Raw genomic sequence first — 12,822 nt, forward strand, 5'->3', positions numbered from 1 at the left:
GACCCTGAAAAAGAAAAGGATTGGATGACACTGCACAGCAATCTCTTTCAAATAAGCAATTTTCAGCACTCAATAGAGCTTCACCGGTCTATTAGTTTTATTTTGGTCAGATATGCGCAGTGCTTTGATCATTCCATCATATCATAAACTCACACGGTGATGATAGCACATACAATATCATCTGATGTCCAGCCAGAACCTCAAATGGATGTGCTCTCCCTTTCATTAAAAGCTTAATGATCCTTCCCCAGGAGAGGAAAGAGTATCCTTCATAATAGAAGCACTACTGCTAGACCTAAATGATACATTACCCAGGTTAGGAGTACGATTACATGTGTTAAAGCTACTCAGGTAAAAGGGGCTCATTTAAACTGTTGGGATAAACACTGTTGGGTCCTATTTCATATTAAGATGAACACTTGAGCAACAACATCCTGTGCAGGTCAGTAATACTGATTTGACTGTCAGCCATTTTGTCTGTGAAAGCATTAGCCTTTAGCATTACCCTATGCAGACAATGGTTTCAAAGCAAGGTGCAATAGAATATCTTCATAATGTTGACATTTCCACACAACTGTAGGCAGTGACTTTTTTCACCGAAAGCAATTTGACTGCAATCCTGCTTGACATACTGGTTTTAAAATTTGAAAAAAATCTGAAAATAGATACTCAATCCCGGTTACTTTCCACCCGTCAGAGTATCATTTACTCATTGCTTGTTGAGTTGGTCTTGTTAACGTAGCGTTCCTCTGCCCAAGGCAGACACACCCTTCATTTGTATCCTATAGTACCACACCACACCCTACCCCACCCGTATGTGCAGCAGGGCCTGTCTGGGTGGTTTAACAGCACACACAACAGAGTATCTGGAGCTTCTGGTCACCAGAGACTGCTGGCTCACAGGTTATTGGTTTGATATGGTCAGTCCAATACCAACCAACTCAGCAAAACATGTGTGGCTGTGGCACACGGTTGACATAATACGAGTTAGTACACTGTGTGCGGGCCTACGGTTGAGAGCCTGAATGTGCGTCGGCCTCCACCATCTTACATGTGCTGCTGCCTGCTGTAGGTCTTTTGAGGCTGACAGTAACTTGAGCAGTGTGAGTTGCGTCAGCGTCTTCTTCCCAGAGAGCAACTCGCTCTGAATTCCCCAGTGAAACGGCGCTTCGCTGATCAGGTTCCATTTATTTTGTGCAGTTTCTTGTCCCCACCTTAGGCAAATGTAGTACGTTGATCTTTCCGATGCCCACGAGTTGACAGAAGTGTGGTGCACCCATTCACCCTTTATGGTTCTTTAATGATTCATCCGTGGAACTGAGGCACCCAGTCATTAATTCATTAGTTTGGACTGGAGCACGTGGCAGATGTTCACAAAGCCGCCGAGGTCGACGATCTCAGGTTTCTCTAGACAGAGGCACCGTTTCTCTCTCCTGCCCAACCTCCTCTCATTTATGACTTCTTCTGCCTACGTATTGAAAGTGCTGCGTTGTCATACCAACCATGCAAACTGGGAGATTTCTGATCCAGCCGGCGGCCCATTGTTTTGCCAGGAGGTCATCCGTCTCAGACCCAACGCATTGTTACAACAAGCTGAGTGTGACACAGCATATTTTCTTCCACACACTATTATCGGCTCCCTGACTATAATCGTTGGTACCAACGGTGACCAGGTTACAATGTCAGCATGTAGCTCGCATTTCCCTTCTCACACGAGGCCAGAGGGACTATAATAAATATTTCACTTTCTCTCTACACAGGGACGGTTGAGTTATTACAGTTCTAAAACTTGTGTGTGATAACTGTGCCAATATATTTCCAAATAAAACCCTGTTTTATTAAAATAGTGTAAAATACTGTCATCACAGCAATGTCTTGAAAACCATTGATTTTGGTATCGGCTGGATAATGGGGAGACACATTTATTCTTTTAAACAAGGGCCAAACCTAAAGCTGCAGAGAACCAGATACCCTGATTTATAGATCCTAATCCTAATCAATATAAAATAATGCTTCAGTGATTGCAACGGTGGTTTTACCCTAAACTAAGATATTAAATGATATCAATCTTTTTGAGTTGTGGAGCCACAGGACACATTGTTTTTGAATGACTCAGTGAGTGCTAGATATTAAAATGCCTTTTAGATTGCTTGATAATGTACTGCCCCTGAGTGCTTCTTTTAACTCAAGAAAAATTAGGATAACTTTTTTTTAAATATTAAAATTTAAATATATTTATACGGTTTAAAAAAAAAAAACGAGACATGAAATATGTAAATCAACTGCTATTTTTAGTTTTAAAGGAATTTGCAGCTTCAATCAAGTAACTCACTCACCCTTGGTAAAAAATCAATCACTTGCACCTGCTGCCACTATTTGTCTTCGGGTTATTATGGAGAGGTATCGCCACCTACTGGTCCGTTTGTATCACTACATGCTTAATAAGAGCAGCAAAGCTGTGGTAGAATGTGCAGGGCAGATGCACACCGGATGGCAGAAAGGCTGATATTGAAGAAGCACTATTAGAAGTTTTGTGTCATGTAGCCCTGCCACCCTCTGGACAAATAAAAAAAAAAAGACGGGAGCAGGATTTATGTGTCAAATCCCCGTACATAGCCAGCAGAAAGGCACAGCAGCACACTTGAATGACTCAAAGCTGCAAATCAACAGTTGGAAGTCTGCATTTCAAATAAGAAGACTGTCTAAATGTTTAGTGAGGTAATTACCACTGTTGGGACAATTCATAAAAGCTGACACCCTGAACCCATCCCAAGCGTTGCAAACAATCCAGAGCAGCTGACGTAAATGTTCTGGCCTTTCAATAGGGAGGATATTTCCAGCCTTTAAAACTTTAAACAAAGCCGGTAAGAGGGGACAAGTCAAACGAGGCAAAAGGGGTGTCTCCTAACGTTTGTGTATAACTAGACGAGGGCTTCTCTGCTAACCTGCTCAGAGATTGTTGGTTTACCGCTGAATGTCAGGGTCCTCTTGTAGGAACTCTCTTTATCTGATGTGATGCTGTGCCACAATGTCATGGTGTTTATGCCACACGTTTATACTACTTCAATGTACAGAAGAGCTATATGGATCCACACAATGTTGAGAAAATACAGACAAAAATATTTTAATGGTAACAAGATACATCTGACTTCATGAGTCCAAAGATATTGATAGGGTCATATGCCCGATGTCAAGTGAGTTATAAACTTCTGGACCTCGTCCTGTATTTTTGACAGTTGGAGCAGAGTCCTTGTGCTCAATGGGGGAAAAGGCGTAACGTATTGATGGACCACTGACAATACCTGAAACATGGTTAGTTTTATTTTCCCCCTAACACATGAAGAAAAGCCATTCAAGCCACTACATTATTACAAAAGAAGCAATAGCAAACCTAATCACAGGGAGCTGAACAGATGTCACATCACACACATACAGTACATTCTTAATAGGATTAGCTTATGTTTGCTGCTGCAGATGTCACAGGAATCCCAACTTTCACAACTGAATAAAAAGGAAAAAGAAAATAAAAAGCCCGTAAGCCTCACTGATGATTCAAACCCTCTGTGCATATAACAGTCTCTAAATGATTGAGAAGGGGGAAAAAAAACATCAGGGAAATAAAAAAAAATTAAGAAACCCTGAACTGAGCAACGAAATCCAAGTCGATTTTATTTTTTTCGCACCAATCGTTCCCCAGCACGATGTGGTGGGATGTGTCTACAACTAAAAGAATGGAAATGATAAAAAAAAAAAAAACCTTCCTAAAGAAGGGAGAAAAGAAGAGTACTCGGGAGAAGTAAAATAAAGTGAATCACAGGGAAATAACACGATGTCTCTCTTCTCCTCGCTCCGTTCCCCTCTGCCCCCGTGCTGCTGACTCTTGGCTGTGGCCCAGAGGAATTCTCTGGTGGCCTCAGTAAATATAACATTTAGAATTACAGCGCCAGATCCCCCGTGTGTGGAGTTATCCCAGTTCCTGGTTGCTCGCTGCTTTGCCTGCGGCGTTAACGAGTAGAATAACAGGCCTTCGCGTCTCTCCTGACCTGGGTGAAAGGACCACAGTGGAATAAGGGCTAATTTAGCGAGGCCAGAGATCTGGAGGGGTTCTGTCAGGCCTCTTTCTCGCCCTCTGGGACACCACAAAAGGTTCACATTGTCCTTCTGATGAAGGGGCTCAATCTGGTCCGAAGGAGCACGTGGGGATACAAAAACCTGCTGCTGTTTTTGATAAGGGGAAATCAGGGTCGATCAAATGAGATATTCTACACACACGGTCTGGTTTAGAGGGCGACTGCTCTGGTAACGTGGTCTTTTCTCTAAACCTGCAGCAGTCCGACACACAACTGACAATCATCCAAAGTGCAAAATCGTAGACTTCTGTGGCTCAACATTGTCGGGAAATAGCTCAACATTAAATCTCCTTACGACACATTATCATCCGTTCACCTAAAAATCACAGAGAAGCGGTCACTGTGGACAATAACAAGTTTAGGCACCTCGATGTTTGAGACATTTTGAAAAAGGACTTGATTGAGCATCCTCCCTTTGCTGCTGTTCACAGATAGCTGACAACTAGCAGGAAAACCAACTCAAAGGGAAGGCCTAACATTTGACGGTTCAATTATTAATCGTGAACAAGAACAATGATGTCTTGTGATACTTTTTGCGTCACACCAATGTTGCACTCCTACTTATGAAACAAGAGCCCATGTTTGTCTCAGGAGCGCTTTGATGGCCACAGAGATCCGCCTCGGCGCTCTTGTTTCTAGCTTTTTAGCATTACAAACATGTGTGAAATAACCATCTATATTCATAGTATTACTTTTGCATCCACTATAGAGTGGATTTTCACTTTAAGAATGCACAAGGCTTCGTGGCCATCATGCACTACAATTCATATGTGCCAGAACTGGACTTGAAACCTGTACAATTTGTATTTAAGTTTCTATAATTATAATACACATTCGCACTTTGAAATAACAAATGGTGCATGTCACATACCTGCAGACCGTTGTGTGATGGGTGCAACACTGTCAAGACAGCATATACTATGTCATCTACAATATATCAGTATTGCATATTGTAACTATATTTATACATGTTTATATAAATATAGATAAGTATATTTTCTATGTACATTTTGATACTTCAACATTGTATACAGAATAAAATAAATAATACAAATGCAATCAAATCTTACAGTAAGTAAGATTTGAGAAATGCTATATTAGAGCCCAAAAAAGTCCTAACAGTTAAAATAATCCTGATAATAACAAGTATTATTCTTTTTTTTATCGAGGCCTACGGTCTGGCGTAAGAGTACAAGCTACACCACAATTACCCTGCAAGTTTACTATGTGAGATGCTGGAATGACTGGAGAGGACGGAATAAGGACAAAAAAGGTCGATGCTCGTTTCCTTCTGCTCAGTCTGTCTGGGATTTTGTGTTTGTGTGTGTGTGTGTGTGTGTGTGTGTGTGTGTGTGTGTGTGTGTATGTGTGGGTGTGTGGCTTATTGTGACGTGTACATAAATCTGCAGGTGTGTTTTTTTATACGTTGTGGGTAGTCAAGGGTTCGGGACGCTTTCACCTCCGGATGACAGTGGCCTCGGTGGCGTCCAGGCTGTGGCGACGGGTCCCCTGACTGCGATTGCGTGGGTGAGCGTTGAAGCTAACCTTAGCATGTTTCTCCTTATCGCCTTGTCGCGGGGGGCGAGGGTGCTCTGGCTCGGGATGGGCGGGCAAAGGGTGGCGGTGGTGTTCGATGGCGGAACCGGCGGGAGATGGGGCGAGGGAGGAGCAGAGGCTCAGGCTGTCGCACAAAGCCCCCCAATTCTCCTCGCACTGTCGCCTGACACTCCGTGTCAATGCCTCCTTCACCTCCTCGCCACAGCTCAGAAGAATATTCACCAGCTCCACGTATGGGCTGAGCAAAGAGAGGCAGATTACCCACATGGAGCTTGTGTAATCATGTTTGGAAACACAATACATCTAGTTCTAGGAAAACGACAGGAGTAAATGCCGTGATACCGTTACTGGGCACGTGAGAAGAGAACAGCCTCAAACTGGCAGGAGAGTCCAGCGAGGGTAAACAGCGATAATAAGAGAAGGGACATGCTTGTGAAACGCCACTCACCCTTTGGGGAAGAGATCTTGGAAATGGATCATTTCCACCATGACGGCCACGTTGTCCTTAGCAGCGGAGCACAGGTTGTGCTTGATGTAACACTCTCTCTGGAGATGGAACACCATCTCTTTAATGGACACACACTTCCTGCTTATGCAGCTGAACTTGTGCCGTAGCCCATGTGCCATACATTTCAGAGCATCTTTGATGAAGGACTTCCCCTATGTACATAAAGAGACACAACTGTTGAGGCAACTCAAAACAACGTTCCTTTAATGCTCCAATCCTCCAGGCTGATCATTTTAACTGCATCGCTTTAATAAGTGCTTTAGAGTTTGTGTGGATGCATTGGAGCAAAATTCTGTATGCACGGGTAGCTATACGCTTCTAATACAGAATGGGGTTATCAAATTCTGCACAAAAAGCAAGAACATGTGTTACTCTGCTGCTAAAATGTTGTGGATTTATCGGCCAAAGGTTCCTAGAGTGTGACCGTGTAGAAATGTGAAGACCCCGGTCAGACCTGGCTTGGCAGGGCTTCCGCCTTTGCTATGTATAAAAAGCGAGCTAAGGCGTCTGGCCAACTGGCTCGTGACCCTTAGTCCTAACTGTGTACCAGTGCACTGAGCACTGAGAACAGATGACGAGGAGATCAGTGTAAGTGAGATCGCACTTCTAGGAAAAGTTGTACCTTTTGTGGAAAAAAAAAAGCAAAATGTAAAGTAATCTGTCCATAGATCATGAGTGTGGAGCAGCATCAAATAGAGAGAATGTGGCCTATGGTTAAACCATTTTTGCAAAACACACAGACAGACCAGTTTAGTACCTGAGAGTCAAATTTGCCAGCGTTGTGCAGGAACGTCATGCAGATTTCCTGTAGCCCTCGTATCTCACAGGAGTTATTCTCAAAGCACTCAAACACACCACAGCCGACATCCCCTGCACTCACCAGGCAATGCTGCATCTCAGCTGGAAAGAGAGAACAGGTTAGGGGGAGGCACCTTTTCATCTGTCTACAGCACTTGATTGTTACAGGCGTGTCAGCAATAAATTCCATACGGCTTCAAGGCACAACTCAACTTCGGCACTTTGCATCGCTGCACGAATCATAAAGCCGGTCGGGAGCCAGGCGGTTGCTTGCTAGAGAAAAGGGATGCCGGGTGGGTGGAGTCTAATTTTCCCAAGCTGAGGAGTTCCTGCAGAGGAACCCTTTGTGACAGATGTTACTGTGCTATTCTGTCCCACAATCTGCAATGCTATAGGCATTGCAGACGGGTTGGTGCATTGCAGATACAGCCATGACTCAATGTGCAACACAAGTGATTGCACTCAAAGACAAACTGAGATTGCGTAATGGAATGGAGAATCCAAAAGATCCCGACAGCAGCAATGCAGGCAGAAACACTTGGGAGATGTGCAAGTATATATGAATACACAATATCAGCTGCTGAACACCACAGGCTGGTTCTCAAGGGCCCTTTTCTGTTTTTTCTGTGGCCATGAAAGACAGGAATAAAACGGGTATACGACGGTGGAAATTACCACGTGAAATTGAAGGTCTGTCTTTTAGTACCAAATTGTAGCTATCACAGAAACTGCTGCTTAACATACAGTACCAGTCAAACGCGTCATAACTGCACGTGGCAGCGTTGGCAGTGTGACATTTTGGCAAATTGCAGGTTAACGAAACACCACCCGTTGAATTCCGTAACACATAATTACACGCGCGACTCGCCTTGCAGCTGATAACTAAACGGTTCGCAAGGACACATTTTTCTCAGCCGGAAGCGCGCGCCATGGCGCCAAGAGTGCACAAAATAATGATTGAATGGGACTTTTCAGAAATGCACGCGTGTCAACAAAGAGCCTCTGTTTGGTGGAGCAGTAGTAAGGGGTTAGGGGACGTGGGAGGGGGCTGCGGGGTTTGTGGGGGCTGTTTAACTTCAGTGCGCAGGGAAAGTGAGCCGCTGTCAGCCTGCCCTGGCATCGCGGGAATGCGCTCGGATCTTATACGAGCTTGTCCACAACGTGCGTTGAATTACACAGCGGCGCTACCTCTGTTGTGATGCGTCAGAGTTTGCTCACAATTTAGTTTTTTTTGTGTGTAAGAAATCGATCGATGATGCTATAGATCATGCTACGAGGGCGTGGCAATAAAGGTCCAATGTGGCGCAAAGTGCTTTGTGGTTTTTGGGGTGAGAGCTGCTTCTGTCTTTTCGGTCCCCGCACCCACAGAGGATTTGGTTCAAACCAAAACAAAGTCGCCGAGCCGCAGTGCTGCGATCATCACTGGCCCGCTAACCTGTTTGGACACATCGGATCCATGCGGAGCAGCCTGGAATGCACATCGCAACAACGACAAACAACTGATTTCTTTCCAGAAAACCCAACAAAACCGTTGCCGCGCTCGTACGAGCACGCCAGTGCGCGCACGCACACCTAGACGCGCTGCCGTATGCATTACCTATTACCTTGTGCCATTCTATTAATAGTTTACTAACATATTGTATTTCCCCCCGTGAGTATTTACTAGGTATCGTCTTACTGAGTGAACGAAACGGGTTTACGTGCGAACTGCAGCGCCGGGATTTGAGTTAGAAGCGGCGTTTTGTGCTCACGTCGCGTGGATCGAGTCCCCAGCATGGTTTTAATTTGCAGCCACATAAACACGTGTAGGAAGAAGCCCAGCGGGGACGTGCGGGCACTTGCACCAACCAAAAAAAAAAAAAAACCTTCAGATTTTCAACTCCTAACACTCAGTTCGTACCTGTGTTCTGCAAGGATAGGCGTCCCTTTTGGCTCACGGGCTTCTCCGGGAGGCTGTCATGGATATCGATAATATCCAATCCCACCACTTGCTCCAGCACTGACAAAACCAGCAGCACCACGGCCAGTTTGACCATCATTGCGTTCCCGGTAGTGTGCTCCGATGTCCCAGCAAAGATCCCGCAGCGCGTGCGTGCGTGTGTGTGTGTGTGTGTGTGTGTGCGCGTGCGTGTATGCGCGCGCGTGTGATCGAGGGTTCACCTTGGATCAGTGATCAGCGCAGCTGCGGCTTGCTGTGTAGTGGGGCGGCTGTGGGACTGAATGCATGAGCTGCAAGTGATGCTGCCTATATTTCCCTGAGCCCCGGGTGTTTATTCGGATGAAGGAGTGAAGCAGGTGTTGTCGGTCGCGGCTTCGCAGCCAATCAGAGAAGCAGATATCCACGTCCAAGGTTTTAGGGGAGTGTCCAGTGAAAGTCCCCCTTTTTGCAATAAAAACTGGCGCTATAAAGCAATATTAATGAGTAAATTGACCGTGACAGCTTTTGGGTGACCAAGGAGTGTTTCACGGACCAATATGTGCGATGGTGAATAATACAAAATGTCCAATATGAGGCGTGATTTGTAAATATATATATTGCAAGATAACCTACAGATCCTGCCAGCATATCGTTTTTCATAAAAACAGAGCAGAGACATGCGGCAGGCTATGGGAGGATCAACAAAATACCAAGCTTGTCAACAAACTGGAAAAAAATGGAAGCATATGATGTTCAAGCACTCCACATAAAATAAGCAAAACTTTTGGGTTTGCAAGCTACTAATTCCTTAATGGAAGGTTCAATTCCACTAGCCATTGTTTGACAAAATGAAGTCACACTCAATATAAAAAAATGTATTCTTATAATAATTATACACTCACAAAATGATGTGAGAAAAATGGCAATAGTATTGATTTTAAGCTCATGGTATAATATCTGGATATGAGGGAAATCTCCTAAAACTAGACTAATACCTGTTTTGTGGAAGGGGAGGTGTAAGTTACACAATGCCCAGTTCAGTCCCTCACAAAGAGGTCTTCTAATAACTACTACAGAGACTATTGTTGGCATGGTTGAGCATTTGAAAACCTTAGTGGAATCTTTTTCAAGAGTAACATTTGAGAACATGCAACGTATTTCAGTTGTAATGTGGAATAACTGTAGGAAGACTGAGCTTGCAGTAAAAACATAAAAACATATTTTGAGTAAACTCGTGGTGTTAATCGTTTCCCTTCAGGGCCTCAAAAGGAGACAGCGGTATGATGCAGGCCGGCAGTCATTTCGCTGTGTGGTACCTCTGGCGGGACATCAGGGTGCCGGATGGGCAACTGCACTTGGGGGCCAAACCTCTAGGGGGCCCAGTGATACAAATTGTTCCTTCCTTTTTCTTAATTATAAGATGGCACTAGAGCAACTTCACTATGATGGACTTCCAGGCAAATCACAGGCCAACAACATACAGACCAGAACAGTTGATTCTGATTTTTCTTTTCACCCAACTGGCATGTCTTTTGTTACCGGGAGGAAACCGGAGCACCAGGAGGAAATCTAGAGATGACATGCAAACCACAGTTAGTGGTTGTGATTTCTTTGTTAAAATGCTGTTTAAATTCCCTCTAATACTTCCCTCATAGTGCAATATCAAAGAACGGTGATGCAACAGAGTACAGCGGTACACCACAAGCAACCCATAGACAAATCGCCCGCAGTCTGTGTGTGAAGACAGACAGACGAGGAGACGGACTAACGAGCTGATTGTGGCCGGACCAATTTTTATAGATCAGTGACTTTGAAATGTGTCTATCATAACATTTCATTTATCTCTAACTCCTTTGCATAAGACGCTCGCGTTCCGTCTGCTGGAAAAACGTTCATACAGGCTATATTTAGACCATCAAGGAAATTAGCCTAGAGCAAGAATCAGGCTCCCTCTCTAATCTAACCAAAATGGCGATCACTTAAAGCTCTAAATATAGGTAATTATTATCATCAGACTTCTTTATCTATAGGTTTAATTGAGGTTTTAGTCGGTGGAATGAATTTTGGAGAAGTCACCACAGTTAAGAAATGGGAGGTATTTCGGCCGGGAGAAAACCTCTACATTTTAATATTCTCATGTGGTAGACTTTCCTGGCCATGAATTTATAATCTTGTCTTACTTTCTGCCTTCTATCCTCATCCTATTACTATGGTACAAATATCTAAATAGTAATCCTAATGTAACACAATATCTCTACAGACTTCATTCTCTTCAATAAAAACAAGTTGTTCCAGTCTGTTTTCCACAAAATAGATAAATCTGGACGGACAGAGTGGAAACCGCAATACAGCAGTATTTTCAAAGTCCATTGGATTTCCTGCATGCTCACACAAAAGTGTGTGCTTGTGGCATGCTGTGGCACAAGTCTGGAGATGTGTATGGATGGGCTTGGACCACTTCCAGTTATGTCTATACCACAAACTGCAATCTGCTACTCAATTCACTTCCGTTGAAAGCTGCCCACGCTGTGAACACACCCTCAATTTGGACCAATCAGTGTGCCACAAGAGCACAGGGCCTGTAAGAGTGCGTCACCGCTGCCTACTGGGGCTGCATTCAAATCACATGAGTACGACTGCAAGAGGTCTGTAAATCAAGAGTAGCGACATGGCAGTATGAGTTCATTATAGTAATTTAGAGACTTGTGGTATTTTCTAGTATTGTTATTATCATTAGTGAGTTAACAGCAAATAAAATGCTGATGCAGAATTTAATTCATTCTCAAATGTTAGCATATTTTAGAAGAAATACAAAAGGTCAAGGTCCACTTCTTAGCTTTTTTTGTCAGTTTTTTGGTTTCAAGCTACCTTTGAAAAAAAAAAAAAAAAATATATATATATATATATATATATTTAGAATTGAGTTTTTGAAAGCTAGTAGAGCCAGCAATCATTCTACAAGTGGGTCCCCAATTTGTTTGTCTCATGCACTAACTAATGCACTAAGAAAGGCAGCAACGAGCCAACATGTGCAGGGAAGATTAGTAATACACACATTGCATTTTAGTTAGTGAAAACTCCACAGGGCGTCTTTCAGGCTGGGAAATAATAACTTTCTAGGAGGTCCCCATCAGGTGAATGGTAGCCTACTTTTAAAATATTTTAAACAAAGAAAATCGGAGGGAATTGGTGGAGGAGCGGGGGAAATAATTTATACTCTACATTCCTACTTTCTTCACTTGAATGCAACACACAATGTGAAGCACTGACACTTGAAACAAGAACATTCAGAGGTTTGACTAATCAAATGAATGAACATTCGTATTTCAAACCGTATTTGTACAGCAGATGTATAGCTGCAATGTATCTGGTTCCCCCAGATGGTCGTGTGACAGCTAGAGAGCCATGTTTGTATTTTATTTATTATTTTATTTTATTAAATCTTTCTGGTTTCAGAGGTATTAGAATGCGTTGCTTGTCTACGTTGCCTAAAGACATTATCCTCCTTTGGGAACACTGTCCAGAATAGACAAGTATGCATTAAAAGGAGTAACGTTCATTCCCTTTGACTGCTGTACTGTAAACATACAGAAAGCAGACATGTGTTCCGAGTTGGGACCCCTGGGGGCCTGGAAAGTTATCCACCAATAAAAACCACAACAGGGAGGCCGGGTTGGAGTGTGTGCGTTTGTGTGTGTGTGTGAGAGAATGGGGGGGGGGGGGGGGGGGGGGGTGTTGCACTTCACTTCACTGGGAGGGAAGCGTCTGTAACAGCAGTTAATGTTACTAGTTTACAGACTTCTCACAGTACTTTGCAGGAAGCAAGAAGGTTTCATTTGGCTGAAAGTTAATGCTGAGTTGTGGAAAGCTGCCGACAATAACTGATGAGTGAACCCACAGAGACGTAACAA

General features: G+C 43.7%; 1 protein-coding gene across 2 annotated transcripts; it reads right to left on the bottom strand.

Annotated features, from left to right (window-relative positions):
- Window positions 1-3,303: 3,303 nt before the first annotated feature.
- stc2a (stanniocalcin 2a) lies at window positions 3,304-9,264 on the bottom strand. Of its 2 annotated transcripts, XM_040173891.2 has the most exons (5): window positions 8,894-9,263; window positions 6,953-7,095; window positions 6,136-6,347; window positions 5,676-5,925; window positions 3,304-4,043 (listed from the first exon to the last, which is right to left on the bottom strand). In XM_040173891.2, exons 1-5 carry the CDS (start codon window positions 9,030-9,032, stop codon window positions 4,005-4,007), a joined length of 783 nt encoding a protein of 260 aa, XP_040029825.1. In that variant the 5' UTR covers window positions 9,033-9,263; the 3' UTR covers window positions 3,304-4,004. The 2 variants fall into 2 exon arrangements, with proteins under 2 accessions (XP_040029825.1, XP_077958269.1); XM_078102143.1 differs by having other exon boundaries at window positions 3,304-5,925; window positions 8,894-9,264.
- Window positions 9,265-12,822: the final 3,558 nt, after the last annotated feature.

Source organism: Gasterosteus aculeatus, chromosome 4 (genome assembly GCF_964276395.1).
Source record: "Gasterosteus aculeatus chromosome 4, fGasAcu3.hap1.1, whole genome shotgun sequence".
NCBI lineage: Eukaryota > Metazoa > Chordata > Actinopteri > Perciformes > Gasterosteidae > Gasterosteus > Gasterosteus aculeatus.